This window comes from Polyodon spathula, chromosome 10 (genome assembly GCF_017654505.1).
Source record: "Polyodon spathula isolate WHYD16114869_AA chromosome 10, ASM1765450v1, whole genome shotgun sequence".
Taxonomy (NCBI): domain Eukaryota; kingdom Metazoa; phylum Chordata; class Actinopteri; order Acipenseriformes; family Polyodontidae; genus Polyodon; species Polyodon spathula.
Genome location: NC_054543.1, coordinates 10467703 through 10484770, shown reverse-complemented (window position 1 = coordinate 10484770; position 17068 = coordinate 10467703). Strand labels below are relative to the sequence as shown.

General features: G+C 35.4%; 1 protein-coding gene across 8 annotated transcripts in view; it reads right to left on the bottom strand.

The window, feature by feature from the left end:
- LOC121321814 (histone acetyltransferase KAT6B-like) overlaps positions 1-17068 on the bottom strand; it is a 42954-nt gene that overhangs the window by 6209 nt on the left and 19677 nt on the right. For 5 of the 8 annotated variants that reach the window (XM_041261033.1, XM_041261036.1, XM_041261032.1 and 2 more), the window contains 11 exons: positions 14243-14351; positions 11695-11810; positions 10903-10984; positions 10625-10757; positions 7914-8857; positions 6508-6632; positions 6245-6357; positions 5956-6097; positions 5205-5366; positions 4461-4554; positions 786-1017 (listed from right to left, as the gene is read on the bottom strand). In XM_041261033.1, coding sequence (XP_041116967.1) covers positions 786-1017; positions 4461-4554; positions 5205-5366; positions 5956-6097; positions 6245-6357; positions 6508-6632; positions 7914-8857; positions 10625-10757; positions 10903-10984; positions 11695-11810; positions 14243-14351 — 2252 coding nt within the window. The remainder of the gene's footprint in view (positions 1-785; positions 1018-4460; positions 4555-5204; positions 5367-5955; positions 6098-6244; positions 6358-6507; positions 6633-7913; positions 8858-10624; positions 10758-10902; positions 10985-11694; positions 11811-14242; positions 14352-17068) is intronic. The other 3 variants (XM_041261039.1, XM_041261040.1, XM_041261037.1) reach the window with 3 other exon arrangements.

Genomic DNA, 17068 nt, shown 5'->3' with positions numbered 1-17068 from the left:
TCTAGGTGTACAACAACTTCAATGTATAACCTTAAAAAGGGACCAATGATCTTGTGTTCCTGTATCACTACTGATGCCTCAGTGAAGGCAACCAGCTGTTTCAGACTCCTGTTCTAAAGCAATCTAGGTGAGCATGTACTGTTTGCCAATCCTGGCATCCTGTTAAAGCCTTAAAACTGTGGGGTGAGCGCAGTTAAATGTAAGCCCCTTGATGAGAATGCTTATCACCTCTCACAATCCTGAAGTCTTCCCTATGACAACATTAACACTGAGCTTTGTGTCAAGCTTGACTGACTGAGTTTTTTATTCTGATTAAACACGCCATTTATACAGAGACACTATTTAAGCAAAGCATAATCTTATAGAATTCATATAGGTTTTAAATAAGGGCTTAGAGAATATCTACCATAAAACATAAACTTGGTGTTTTGATTAAATCTTCTACGCCAACAATGAACCCTATACCTGTTACAATACATCAGGTGGTTAGTTTTTTAGGTTCATTTTTTTTATTCTTCAAAATATATAAGTACTACATAAAAAAATAAATCCTCACTAAACATACAGTAGTCTGTATGGTGGAATCATGGCAAACAGTTCAGATATAATATGCTTAACATATATTTAAATAATTATAATAAAATAACTAAACAATTAGACAAATATGAATTAATTTTCAATAGTCCAAATCCAGGTAAAAAGCAAATATTCTTAATTCCTGCACCTAGTCTTAAGGTAAAGGGTAAACACTTTTCTTTGTAAAAAACTGAAAACACTAATCTCACCTGCCATCCTGCTTGTCAATCATATTGAGCTGCTGAAGAGTAGTTGCTATGTCATGAGGACACATTCCAGTAGCTCTACTTATTCCCTTGATACTGATATGTTTATCTTTGTGGCAATATAAATACTCTAATATGACACTTTTCCAATACGCCAAGTATGACAGACGGCCCAGATCAGAGAGTGGCTTTTCTGGGGATCCTGCCTGTCCCTCTCGTCTTGAAAGAAGGTAGCCTAAAAATGAAACAAACACAAGTCAGTTCCCTACATTGTAGTGTTCATCCCAACTCTCAGTAAACATTTATGGAAATAATAAAAAGCAATGTTTTGTTTTTATTTTACTTTCTCCTTTACTTAAAATCAATACAGGATTTACTGAAAGAAAATGTCTATGATGCAGAATCCCTGTATTTTAAGGTGGAAAGAGTCACAGATTTATCAGCAAAACACACATAGGAAAACTTAACATGAGCAGAAGGACCATCAGTATTTATACCTTAAAGAAATGGTAGCCAACACAATAATTTCATAAATCTTCCATCAACAAAAACACGCCTCAAATGTGGAGTTTTTAAAAGAAACACGTTTTAAAACTTGGTATAGCAGACACTACTCTAGGTTAAAGAAATCTTTGCTTCCAAGTAATGCCATGAAGGAATTCTTACTGAGTTACTTCCTTGGCCATTTCACCCCATAAGTGTCCTCTGGGTCAAAGTAAGTTACAATATGAATCTATATGGGTTAGGACAATTTAACACTCCATGAGAAGAAGGAAATGCAACACACTCTAAAAGTATGACTTGCAAACAGAGGTTTCTTTAACCTAGAGTAGTACCAGATATCAAATATGTTTTCTAAAACATTTCTTTCAAAAATGCACATTTGAGACCTGTATAATGAATGGGTATACACGGTGGAGAATTGTGAAACTGTTGTTAGCTACAAGTACTTTGAATCACTGTTATTATAGAGCTCTCCAGGTTTTAAAAGAGAATACAAAACAATTTGTACTACATAATGAAATTAAGCTAGTGGGTACCAATGTTCAGAAGTAACTGAATAGAAAAGTGCAAAATAATTATGCCTTGCCTTCAGTAATTAGCCATACAGTTCTGCAGTCAAGGATTGGTTACCACAGACAATAGATCAGAATAATTCACACTTATTTGGTTATCAACATACTGCTCATCTGTAACTCAGCATGACCCCTTGCAGAAATACATTTTCACTAGCCCAGAAGTAGGGCAAGATCAAAACAGATTTTTTTTTTTTTTTTTAAATCTATTAATTATGTAGTTATGTCAATTATGTAGTTGATCAATTATTCCTTTACTAAATTTATGCTCTTTTCAGGTATATCCGTTTCCTACTAAACACATTCAAGTTTATTTCCACTACACTGCCATAGAATGGTTTAGTTTTAAACCACACTGGTGTAGCTTTTCATAGTGGTTAGTGGTTTTAGTGACTTCAAGTTAGTGCCAGAAAGAATTTCTGCAAAGCAGTTTATTTCACTGCTTTGTGAGTCCCATAACACTATCATTGGCACAAGGACATATTTTTTCTTGTAAAGGACAATGAGGACACATGACTGGGGAAGGGTCATTATGAAATTAACTTGTTCAGATTTCTCTCATTTTCTCTGTAAATATATATATTTAATTAAAATCCCAGTTCAAGAAAGAATCCCAACAATCTGAAAATGATTGCTGTTTATAGTGGAGCTCTTTCATGTTATGCAGACCATGTTATTTACATCACTGATACACTGAACTGTTCTTTGGCTGATACAACTTCCATTCCTTTTATATATATTTTTTATATTCAAATATGACTGCCCCAAACTAGTCCACCTTCTCCAATAAAGACTGTTTAAACCACAGAACTTGACAGTGTGCAATCCCCCTTAGTCTCTTTCTTTGTTATTTTCACCCTCTCCCTATCACAGATCCCCTGCATCATTTGAACAGTTCTCACAGTGAAGGAGAAAATCAAAATGCCTCATTATAGCTCTCCAAATACAGATATCCTAGACCCCATTACCTTCCTTAAAAAAACAGACAAAAGAGCTGCAACAAAACCAAATTGCTGCCAAAACACAAGAACAGCTTGGGTACTGAGAGTTTCTCATGCAGACTGTGAGGCCCTCCCATCTGCAAGAGTGGGGCCAGGTTTTAAAAGCATCAATCAAATAGATCCAGTTTCCATGCTGGTTCATTTTATTGCATTACACTTTACATTTGTGATGTTACTTTCAGAAATTACTTTCAAAAGATTTTTTGTAATTATGTCTTAGTAATTGGAATCTTATTGAACTGCATCATCTAAGTATGCAAAGTGATCCCATTACACAATACATAGATTTGAATACTTTTGAACAGCAACTTTTCAGAAATTGTTTCTACTTGAAGGCAGACACCTCATGATAAAAGTACCAAATATTCACAGATTATAAAAAATAAATAAAAATAAAAAAGCAAAGTCTCATAGACTCAATTGTATCAGCAATAATTAAAAAACAGATTTATTTATATTTTTCTACCAACAGATGGGGATTCTAATGTATGTTAAGATCAGCTCCAAACAGAACATTGAGGGGTTGAGTTCAGGTTCCTTTTAAAACAAGCATTTGGCACCATCCTTTATCTCAATTAACAGGTCTTTACAGACTGCACACACAAGAAATTTGAAAAGTGTTAGTAACATCGAGCCACTCGGGCATCCAGCAATAATGTTAGCTGCACCGCTAATAACTCAATTAACAAGGCAGTTAGCACCTAAGAAACTGAAACATCTGTGAACAGGTGCATGACAGCCAAACTGTGTGTAGATAATATCCACAAAAGAAAGAAAATCCATCTTACAGAGGGTGTTTAAAATATGAGTTTGTATGAAAACACATAGACCTGCATCCAGAACCAGAGAAAAAATAATACAGCCCTAGTCAAAAAGTTCTGTGTGTATGTGAAAGGGTACACTTATTTCCCTTACATTACTAGCACAAATAGGACAGGTCTGCAGCATTTTCTAAAACAAGGATGCATAATGTATTTGAAACCAAACGAAACATTCCTCTATGCACATTGAGAGCATGTTTTAAAATGTGTGATTGCTAAAACTCGCATCCTAGACCTGTTGATGTGTCAACTGCTTTATGAGCTTAATTGGGACTTTTTTTGTTTGTTGTACTTAAACATTTAAGGCATGAATGTGAAACTTTTGTACAATGTTAAAATCAAGGCACAGGTTTAGGTTTCGACCACACTTTAAGCCCTCAGACAAAAACAGAACTTGAAACTCGACCCATGTATGAATGTTTTAATGGAAATGGGTCACAATAAACAAATAATGCATAACAGATTGAAGATCCTTTATACAGTTAAATGATTTGTTTTCTGCTGAAACTACCCTAATAAGACCATTTACATTTATGATACCAGTTTTCCTGCCATAGAAAAAAATGGAAACTAAAGAAATCTAAAACTACAGATTACCAGGGTAATAACAACTAGGGTTGAGTGGCTCTGTTTTCATTGCACTCACAGAATCTAAAAGTTTCTCTATATGCAAATAGAATTACGATTACCAAGTAATTTAAGAAATAAAGACATGTTACTTAATTGACTTTATATTATAACAAATCAAGCTTATTAATTTAAATATAGCTTGGCACTTACTGAAATCAATGAGAAACCTTCCAAATCCTTGCCTTTGGCACTGGGGCATAATCATTATGCAGGAGACATTATACTTCTGCTGGCAAAGCTTTTCCTGAGGGAAGGAGAAACAGATCAAGTATGTCAAACCACTACTGAAGCAGGCAGTTATAGCTTGGAGGTCGCTAGTTTGAATCCAAGCTATGCCACTGCCGACCGTGGACGGGAGTTCCCAGTGGGCGGCGCAGGGATAGGGGTTAGGTCGCCTGGGAAGTCCTTGGCTCAGCAGACACCAGTGACCCCAGTGGCTGGCCAGGCGCTTGCAGGTCGGCCTGTACGCAATTCGGAGCTGCATGGTCCTCCAAGGCTGTAAGTTCTGATTATGGCTTTGCTTCACAGGGTGTTACTGTTTCAAACACATAAAGCAAAAATCTCCCAGATTATCAGGAGATTCAGGTTTGCCCTTTTAGCATGTTATGCATTTCCTTTTGGGCATTCATCTTTTCACTTAATTTGAAAACATGCAGTTTCGCCCTATTTGCTGCTAAGGAACAATTTGACTAATTTGATGCAATTTATTTTCTCCAAAAAGACTCCATGTAGAAAGCCTTAAAATAAAGTATAAGAATTTCTAAGACCTTAGCACAATATCAATTATAGTAAAAAAAATTAAATAATAATAATAATAAATAATACTGTACCATCTCTAGCACTTAAATACTTTGCCAAAGTAAAAATTAAAATCTGCTTTAAAAAGTGTTTTACCTTTGAAAAGTATCCAACCAGATGACAGCCCTTTTCATCATTTTTAGTTAGAACATAAAAGAGGAATGGCTCAACATCATAGTACAGAGTCTTGTGGTCAAGAAATAGCTTGGCTAACAAGCAGAGGTTTTGGCAGAAGATTTTGCTTACATTTCCATCAACCTGGAAGGAAAAACAACATATACCCAGTAAGATAACATTAACATAACTTTTCCCAACAATACTTTTCTTTTTACTTTTAATTTAGTAGTAGTTATCTTATTCCTTTAATTTCAGATTGTCCCATAATACCTTTAAAAAAAAAATCAGAATAAGTATTTTTTTAATTTTAACTTTACATTTTTAGAGGATTTTCATGCCTTTCCTAGTAAAAAAGGTTGACTTTACCATAAACCTAGGCCCAGAGGACTAGTACCAAGCAACCAAAACCATTTCTAGCTGCAATTAACATTAAATACATGTCTCCTATCCAAGTAGTGACCAGACCCAAACATGCTTAACCTTTTAACACTCAATGTTACAAAATTATAAATACAGATGAATAGAAAAGTGACAGGATGTATTAATTCTATCTGGGTTCAGATTGCAAGGTTGTGATTTGACAAATTTAAAACGAATGGTCTATTAGAGTATTGTATAACACATAATCTATCTGGGTTCTAGCTTGTCAACCATTTGACTCAAATCAACTGTTTTTCATCTAAATATAATCAATTATAAACAATCTTACTGGTATATAAAGTTAACCTACCTCAAATACAGAAAGGTTGTCCTTTCTATAGATTTCATTGGCTGGCGGATGAAACCAACCACACTTCTTCGAATGCCGCTTAAGTATATTTTTACTTTTCATGTATTTAAGACAGAATTCACACAAGTAAAGCTTCTGTAACCTGAAAAAAAAAAAAATTCAATTGCAGGTCACACCGTGCACAATTTGTCCAAAACAAAATGTAGATTACAAATTCTTAATAATGACATGTTAAGGGCAAAAAAAAAAAAGAACATAGTACCAGAGTGATGTTAACACAGTATTGTACCTTGAATATTCCTGTGGGTAAGGAGAAGAATACCAGGTATGAATTTCATACTTTCCAAACTCAATTACTGCAGGGTAACGACCAGGGTCTACAAGGCTTGGACATCCAGTTTTCTGCAATGGAATCAATGCACTTTAAATGAAGCACATATTTCCTTCCGAATTAATACATTAGAGAATACAATTCAATACAATTTTTATTTCTTCATGGAGTTTTCTATATCACTTTACAACAAAAAAAAAAACACTTTTGAGGTTCCTAACCTGCATTGAGAGTTCCTGGGCTTGCTTGAACATTTGCAAATCCTCTGTTGTGACATTTTCCTTGGTGCTGGCCACACCCATGTCTGTATTTTCTTGCTTGAAATGTTTTGTGCCTTCATTGTCTGCTGTTTACAAAGTGCAACATGTTAAAGGAACAGTCCAATGGTAACAAAAACAGCCATTTAAAAGGTTCAATATCTGGAGTAAATATACTCAGACATAGTGTACCTTGCTACAGTAGTACACTGCATTGGTTCTAGTATTCAAGATGTTGTTCTCAGCAAGGTATTAAACTCCAGGCAATATCTTAACTGTTGGGTAATAGGTGTTCACATAATCAAATTAGATCCAACATACTCTACAGACATAAGTAAGGCCTTCGGCACTGTCATTGCATTATACTTAACAGTTCATATGTTATATATATTCAATATACAAGTGGTGTACTGAAAGTAAAAACTACTGTGGGGTGAACTCAATCAACATACACAGCACCACTTTATATCTTGCAACATTTCCCTGTTATATGCCGCTAATCAATAAACGCAAACATTTATATTGTGCTTCTTGATTTAATTTTGCCATAATACAGAGATATAACAAAGTTACTATGTATTACTGCAATTTAAAATGGAATGAATTCTTTTTGACAAGAGTTTGCAACAGTTTACAGCCTTTGCAACTAGAGATACTATTATACACAGTACAGAGCTGACCACAATTTTCAGCAATTCTTTGCTGAACCATACTTTCTGAACTGGGCTCTTTAGTTACTTATCAACCCTTTTAACTTAGCTGAAATGGCTCAAATAAGCCAAAACAGTTTACATGTTACATAAAAAAAAGGATGATTCACATGGTCACATGGAATAAAAGGGACAGCATTGAAATGTTACTTTGTCACAAATATGCAAATGAGACATGCATTGCATATTGAGAAGCCAACAGGATTTTTTTGTGAAACAGAGTGAAGATGGAACTCTATTGTGAAAAGCTATGCAGCAGAGGAAAATGTAGAATGGAAAGGCCAGCTAATCCTGCTATAAATCACTACTAGCAGGCAATCACAATGGCCGCACTACTGCAGAAGTAAGGGGCAGGGACAGAGCAGGGGAGCAACATAGAAAGTTGGCCATGCACAAGAAGCCGTTAGCAGCAATATGAAAGCGGTTTGGGATCCTAGCGCCACTACAGACGCAAAATAAATAAATCAATAAAATACTGCTGGTAAAGGATTAGTCGAAAAACATTTTAAATGTTAATCAGCATTAGAAAACAGGGCAAAAGTTTTTTCTGCTTTCCTATGAAAGTGAAGGAAGAACAAAAGAAAAAAAAAGGCCTAGGTGAGCAAAGTATTTTACTAGACGGGACGCAGGTTTGGTTGGAGCTTTGACCTTTTTGCTTACCATGATCCTGATCAGGTTTAATTCTTCCGTCTGCCAAGCTCCCCTTCCCTGGTGAGGGGGTCCCCTTTTGAGGGGTCACTTTATATTTTAATCTGCCTAGCATCCTGTGCTTTTTGAGGAAAGAAGTTCGTTTGAAATGAACTGTCTTAAAAGTGTGTCCTCTTGGTATCCCCCACCCAGAGGAGGAGGAATGGGAAACTAATCTATTTTTATTATCTTTCTTTCCGTGAAGCTGAGGACAAGATTTTGATGTGGAAGACAAATCCGGTTTACGTCGCATACGCTTAGGTGGTGCATAACTAGGGTGTCCCTTTTTTCGAGACTGTCCCTGAGTGGTATAGATATGAGAAAGTCCATCAAAAAGTCCCTTAAGCTGGTTGTTATTAGAAAGGCTACTAAAGGAGGGAACACTAGACAGGCTGGAAGAGCTCTGTGGGGAGTTAGCAGAAGTGGAATTGTTGGATTTCTGTGAATTGGGGCTATTTCCAGGCAGTGGGGGAGGGGGTGGGAGTGCAGAGTGTGTTAGCTTTTGAGTGGTACCTGTTGCCATCGTGCTGGAATGAGAAGTGCATAATAGTTTCTGATGGCCCTTTTTCCTTGGTCGGTAGTGCTTTGAGAAGTCTAATATTTGGCCACGTGACCTGCGGCCAACAGGTGATGGTGTAAAAAATTTTGTAAGGCCGTCAATGAGACCTTTGGTTTTCTTGTTAACTTTAAGTTTAGAGGCGGTGGATGTGGACGTGAAAGAAGTGGTGGTGGTGGTGGTGAGTTTGGTGGTATCACCCGCCCGAGAGGGGTCTGTTACAGCCAATCTGCTGCTCAAGTCCTTCACAGATGCAGCATGACCAGATGAAGGTGTGGTACAGACTTTAATCTTTTGACCCCTACCAGGTGACCCCCTTCCCGCCAGTGCTATCGTGGATCCCTCGCCGGTGACTGCACACCTAGGGGCAAACAAAACGTTAAAAAAATAAATAAGTAAAAGCCCTCCATTGTTGGCCTGCATTTTTTTATTGTTACTTTGTTCAAATAAAGGGGTCATAGCGACCTCTGACCACCAAGTATAAAAACATTTAATTTGCTCCAATTGCAAAGAACTTTTAAAAACCAAGAAAGAATCTATTAGATTAATGCTGGCATTTAAACTAGGGATAGAAATATCAACCATTTTAAATAAATAAAAAATAAATAGAACACAAAGCTTAGAGGCTCAGCAGACTGCTGTATTACAATTTAAAACCTTAAAAAAAGTCACAGGGACAAGGATATTTGTGATAATTTGCTGCCAAGAGAAATGCTGAATGCTAATGAAGAGAAAACACAGGTAAGTACTGGTCATGAGTTTATTTCAACCCTGACCATCAACACAGATTGCTGGTCAACGACAATTAAAGTGATGGGTATGCTTTTTTGAAAAACCTCCAAACAAGGAGGAAAACACAAGACACAATGTGTGTATTCTGTCCAGTATTCAGACACATCCCATGCACTGACTTTCCCCAAGAATCCGATTTACAGTCAACCCTATTTATTGAAAACGCAACTGCCTTTCCAGAAATGTCTCGTCTTTGCAGCTTATATAGAAGCATACAATGTGCTGCAAGAGTGGTGTGCCTGTTTCGGACAACAATTTTCTTGGCAGATGCCAATTTCTGTGGTGCTTTCCAGGAAGAGAGGGTCATGAAAAATCATCTATCTGATTTCTAAGATAGTTGTGCAGGCCTTATAACAGTAGTTCAGGCTAGTCAATAAAACAATTTACTGTATGCATGTTATTTTCAATTCAGAGGTTATTACAATTCATAGAAAAAAGTTAAATAAAGAAATTGGAAGTTTCACAGAAAAGATGATATCATTTAGTTAAATTGTACAAAAATACTGTTTTTCAGAACATGAGGACTGGAAGAGCTGATTTAAAAAAAAAAAAAAAAAAATATATATATAATTTTTTTTTTTTTTTTTTTAAATACTTCACTGAATCCAAAACTAGTTTTTGTAAACACAACGCACATAGAATATTCAAGTACTACAATATGGCCACAAGGATTGGTGATAAAGGTCACCAAGTAAATTATCCAAGGTGTGTGGCGACAGCTTTGGCAACATGACAAACACATAAGCAACCTGTTACGGATTCCTAAATTAACTTACTATTACAGTAATCCGTTGCATATCCACCAGTCACATATCCCCCATACTGTTTACCTGCCATGATCAACCTCTTCAGCAACATTAGTTTATTATTGAATAGAGAACATTAGTTCAGATATTGCAGATCCTACCAAAGTTTTTGTGCACTGTGTTGTATGTTCTCTGCACTGCCATTGCTGGTAGTGTCACGAGAGCTGTTCAATAAATAAATTCTGTTCGCCTTTGGGGTTTATCAACTTCAACCTCAGTCGCGATCTCCTGCCTGTCACTCAGCAGCAAATGCATGCACCCACACCACATTAATACCCAAGCATTAATACCCTGAATCTTTCTAAACAAGGGGATTTAGGGAAGCTCCCTAATAAAAGCTGAATCTCAAAACAATAACTGTGAGAATATAGTAATTGTTACAGCTGTGCAGAATGCTACATAAAACAGGACTAATTTATCCAGCATATCAGCCCTTAATTTAGCCCACCACAGTCGGACATGCAACGGATTACTGTATTCTTATTCAAACGTTTAAGGTAAAAAAATAAATAAATAAAACAAAAACATACAGTGTTTGCTGTTTGAGTTTATTTTGGGGTCTTCCTATTGGTTTTGCATATCGTCGTTTGATCTGGGCTGCTCTTTTATGCAGAAGTCTTTTTCCCCTTTCCTTTGGCCTGCAGACCTGACAGATCCACAATCCTGTTAAAAGGCACAAGTTCGACAATATTAAATGTTAACCATCATCAGATACAGGTACTGTAAACAATCCATATCAAACTTGGATGTATGTTTACAGGTCAATATACATTTAGTTTTCCCATTCCAGGGTATTTTTTTACAATACCTTTTGGCATTCTTGAAAGTGGTGGGTTACAGCACTCCATGTGGAACCCTCGATCACAAGAGTCACAGAAAAGCATGTCTTCCTATTAAAAAGAAATGGATCATGTAGATTTTAAACCTTTTGTTTCGATTAAAACATTTTCTGTAATAAAGTACTGTAAACTTGCAAATGCAGACTGGCAAATGGTAAAACACCAAACAGCACAAAGTTTATTGTAACCTTTAACCCCCTGTTGCTACGCTGCATTGCTAAATTTGTTTAGCCACTCATTTCACACGATAAAACCCATTCATCTTCCCTTTTGCATTGCATTTTTCATGTCTAACTTAAGAGCAAAACCTGTTATTTTAAAAAGAAAACGAAAAAATGCACACATATTGAAGTTAAACATTTCTATACTTTGTTCGGATTTTTATTATTGTGTATATTAAAATAAACATTCTTGTGAAATGTTAACTCATAACATCCTGAGCAATTTATTTTGGCCACTTGCATGAAAAGTTGAAATGTCTTTTATATGAAATAAAACAAATCATCATGGTGCAAGGGGTAATGGTATATATGATCACATATTTTGTAAGTAGTTATATCAATTTAAAGAAAAAACATGTAGTCTGAAGCACTGTAATGGAACTTGACATAATTCTAGAACACAACTATAACTACCTGGGCTGTCTACAGTGTCTTGTGGAAACAGGATGTCAATACGGCAGTAGTATTATTCAAAGTCAAAACCAAATTTAGCATGCAATCTTTCCATAACCCTGAAAATAAAGCATTGCCTACACTTACTGCATTTTTGCCTTGTATTCGACAGGCACTACAAGTCTTGCATTCAATACACTGCCATCGTAAAGCCTTTACGTTAATGGTCAGCTCCGGAGAGAACTTCAGACATGTTGGGTGCCCTTTATTTAAAAAAAAAAAAAATAATTAATTAAAAATAAATGACACAACATGTACAGTTTATTCCACAAATCCAAATTACACTTTAATTCACATATTTGTCAAACAGCTTGGCATGGTTGAGGCACAACACCTTCCAACATTAATTCACAGAAAGTAGCTCCAAGTAAATAATCAACATGTTTTTGCTTCCATGGATGTTAAACAGATCTGTAATTAAATTCCATCACGTTGTCCCTTCTAGATAGGAGAGGCATATCTGAAATCACGTGCCCAAATACAGTAACGGTTGTTGAACATTTGACAATTTCCAGAATAAAAAACACAAAATCAGCTTTTTATTTATACAGTAATACCCTTTGTATTTTCAAATGTTTGTCATTCATATTTTCAACATGGGTATACAAAACATTTTCTGAATTGTGCATTTTAAAATAGTTATTGCATCAACTTTGTTAAAAGCGTAGCCCACATTATACATTTTCAAGATCTGTGTCTGTTTCTAAAAAGCACTGTATTATCCAATACATCCGAGTACAGTAGCTAATTAAAGATAATTTGATCTTAAAAAGCCAGAAACATGAGCATCATTCATTCTAATGGAAGTCGATTCATGAAAGTCATGTAAAAGCTTGTCTTCTTATCCTTACATTTCCTCCCAGGACTGCCAAACAGCTGTGTTAGTGAATGCTCATTTTGTACACTATAAACAGTTAATGAAAAAGCACCTAATGCTGCTTCGTCAAATTCAAGAGATAAAATCCTCTCAGCCGAAGACAGTTACAAAATAATTGTTACAAACAAATTAGTGCATTACAGTGGTAATTTAATGGAAGGTTGAATTTGGTTGTAAAAAAAAAAGAAATGCCACCAATCTGTAGCAGCAAATTTTAACTAATCTTTGTTCTACAATTACATTACTATTGACCAAGCTATTCTTCAAACCATCGTTAATCTAGAACAGAATCTGAAGCTCCTACAGCACAATTCAAAAATATGATTTTGTACAAACTTGTGCACAATATTAAACATATCCCAGAAACCAGACCTGGACAGTAAAGTATCCATTCCCTGTTGTACAAAGCAGACTTTGTTAAATGTTTAATGTAGCTGAATTCTACATAAAGTATTACACATCTAAAAAGCAGTCTCACTTCTGCAAAGGATCGGGCTCAATTGTTTTGAATTCAAGGCAACCATTGCATGTCACACATATGCCAGGGATGGAGACCCCTAACAATAGTAGGCTACAATAGTAGGTACAAATTAGATACATTTCTGGTAATGTAGATAGTTTAATATACATGTGACATACCCCAAATGAGCCTCTCGACTACAAGATGGTCACCAAGGAAATGCATCCCTACAAGCTATGGATGCAAGTTATGATCGGTTTGTTTATCAACCCTTTCAGCTGTTCCGCCCAACCAGTTTTTGGTAAAACCAAAATAAAGTTAAAAACTGCATTTGTGCAGCCAAGGCAAAGGGACATGCCATTAAAACACTTTTTTTTTCTGTGACATAAGCTTAATACAGGGTTTTACATCCCCCATACCAATGCATTATATAATATGACACATGTAGAAAGAATAAAATAAATGTATTAATAGACAAAACTTTAAAAAAAAATTGCCACGGTCAGTTGCAAGTGGCAAATCGTGTGCAAAAACATACCTTACACTTTAATTAATCGATATGCCAATAGAATGCAGCAACAAAGTAATCAAACAAACAAAACAAGTTTCAATATGCACTTTCAATACTTTTGTATTTGGTTGTTTTAGCCAGTTAAGCATCATTATTAATTTTTATAGGGTCTACACAGAGTAACTTAACAAACGTGACAGACTGACCTTCCAGCTTCAGCTTTTCACTTAGGATGCATTTTTTTAACAAAAGGTTAAAAAGTGTTTGTGCACACCTGCAGTGCTAGCAACAACAGCACCTTTCATCAACAGACCGTACACAGGGCTATCACAATCAATCAGGACTTGTCATAATTTTGATCTATGTTACTATATTAAAGTATCAAGGGATATTAAATGTGAACCCTCTAGGCTACATGGAGCAAAGTGTGTGACAAGTTCCCCCAAAAAAAAACAAAAAAACACTGGCGTAGTGTTGACACTGCCAATGCTTTTCCACTGTACAAAAATGACTAATTAAATATAATTTGGTTTGGAACTGTATGTCGGTTTTGGTTTGGGAAAGTCTTCATACCTGTTGCATCCCTACTACAGGCAGTTTTTTTCATTTTATTTTTTTTTTTAAAAACAATACAGTTTCATGTAGTGCCACATATATGGTACAAACCATGTTCTGGCTATATTTGCATCAATCCAAAACAAATAATGTGAAATCAGATCAATTTAAATGAAGTGAAACTCCGAAATGTGCGACAAACACCAAATTACTACAGTACAATTTTACTTACCGCTACTTCCACAGTCTGCACAGGACAGAAGCTCTTCTTGAGTTTTGTCACGATTTGACTCTCTTGTTCCTAAACAGAAACTGCATATTGGGATGGGGTCAGCTCGGAGCTAGAATAAAAAATAAAAGTAATAAAAATATAACCAATAACCACCAACAGTTCTACAGTCCAAATCCAGAAGTTTATTGGGTGGGAGACTTAAGACAAAATGAAAAACAGGATTATCCACTATACAAGGTGGAGATTACTTTTTTGCATTGTTATGGTAACTGAAACCTAAAGGTCTTACATATACTTAATTGATATTTTTTATGCCATTGTTGCTGTTCTTTCATGCCTAACTGCCCATTTTACTAGACCTGCCCGCCACTATAATTAGAGTATCCTGAAATCCTGTGTCATGGATTTCATTAGGCTAATTTTGCATAAATACATAAAAAAACATGCACTTAATCTGCTAATAATCTCCCTATATATTTCACACATAAATAAAAGATTAATGATCACAACAATTAACATAAATCAGACTACTAAAAGACCAAAGGGAGTGCTTTACAACTAATTGAATTACTGTTCATGTTGTAAAACTGTTTCTTACACTCCACACAGTGCAAAAAATGCTGCAAGAACATTAATCTTGTAATGATCAAAAACTGAATCTGTTATTCAAATGAAAAAAAAACCTACTGTAGCCTTTGTGTATCAAGGTTATGAAAACCAACTGTACACCTTAACTGTAACAGTGCAATCCATTCTCCAAGTACAGTACTTTTAAAAACAGAAATACACTACAGCAAAAACAGAAGCACAGGTCCTTTTTAAATCATTTAAACAATGAAGGTATTTAGGTCAGCACCACTGGATAAATTGAATAGACCACAGTATTAAAACATTCAAATTATGAATGGTCTCCAATTATTTTCTTGACACATCATAATTGTATCACTATAAAAATAATAATTCAGCCATGGTTGAAAAATGCCAACACATCACATGAGAATACAGATCAAAACCTTCAACATAATGTACAGCATTCAAATGTTGCTTATGGAATGAAAAAATTGTTCATTAACAGTTTCAAATTGTGCATAAAACAATCAAAACACACATTTTCGTTTATTATTCCCAGAAGATTTTCTTCTTTAAAATCTGACAAATCTAGTCAATGAGTTAATGTACATTCCATGAACAAGGATTAAGGTAACGGAAGGGACGAAAGTTGTTCGTTGTTCAAGATCAAAGACGAAAGTCTATTACATTTACAATCCTAATTAATAATGATGGAATATTCTTACTGTACTGTAGGGTACAGTTTACAGCAAATGACAGTTTACATTTAAGTTCTCTCAACAATTCCCTCCAAACAAATATATAGTTATAATAACAATGTTGGTAAATGCAAAGATCATGTACTGTAAAACACTTTGATTTAAAGAGTACATAATCACTCATTTAAATAACGAACTATCATGTCACAATATTTTACAACATAAATTAGGGGTGCACCATTAAATCGGTAATCTATCGGCATGGCACCGATATAAGCATAAAAATCACAACCGGCTACCGGCAGTTTTTGTTATCTCAGCCGATAACGTAAACCGATACTCATGCTTGAATTTCTTCAAGCGCACAATTGAATGTGTGGGTCGAAGCACTTACTAAGGATGCAAGAACACAGAGACAGTTTTCCTTGCAGTACTGTGTAACGTACAATCAACCTGCAGTAAACATGTCTCAAAAGAGCGGTGTTTGGAATTTTTAAAAATATCTTAAAACAACAATAGGATAGCTCAGTTGTGTGCGGCAAAACAGACTTGATGCTACAGTAAATCCATCAATGAACTGCGAGTAGATTATTCCAATGCTTTTTTGGTTGAATCCTAAAACATTTATGGTTTCAAGTTGTTATTATTATTATTACCACTACATAAATGTATGGTTTTGTAGGTACCTCTATGTAGAATTAAATCATTATAGTAAAGTAGAAAAAGATTTCCTTCATGGGGCGAATACAGTCCTTTGTTTAAAGGTAACCTGCCTTTAGACCTGCACATAACGCTTGTTTATATGCATAAATGGTACTAACATACTGTACAGTGCAAATGCTAAAGATTATGTTTTGATTTGCTTCATCAAGTTATTCTCTTACTTTGTTAACCAACCCAAGCAAAAACCAAATCTTGTGTGTCACATTCACTCACTGCCCCACTGCAGGACACTAAATCAGACATTAATGTAGCATGTGATGCAACTGTAATTTAAGACCACCATAAAAATGTGTGCAAAGAAATGTCAGTTCTGCAGTAAAAACTGGAAGAAATGTAAGATGTACACGACCCCTCAAAGCAGACGCTTAAAAAGCCACCACAACAAGGAAAAACAGGCCAAAGAGAATAGCGAACTGATCAAATGACTTTTGAATAGCTAAAATTAAAAGTATAAACATGAAAAGTGTATACAATGAGACAAAGGTATAATAATCTATACAAGTCTCCTCACATTCAGGCAATTAGTTAAATAGATATAGCGAAATTCTAAAGTGTTAAAAAGTATTGTACAGTCCGTATGCCTGCCTCCACAACTGTATATACTCCGGCAGGAACATCTATCTTCAGGGGGGAATAATCATACCCATTGTATTAACTACTTCAAAAATAGTAGTTTGCAGAACTGATTTTCCTGGCAACATCTTGACTCCTAATTCATCTTCAGGATTATGACATAACTACCAGTATAAAGCTGAATCAATTCTCACTTTGCCGAACAACCTAATCAATACCAGCAAGGACATAGTGCTGTCAAAAGCAAACTGCTGTTCATATT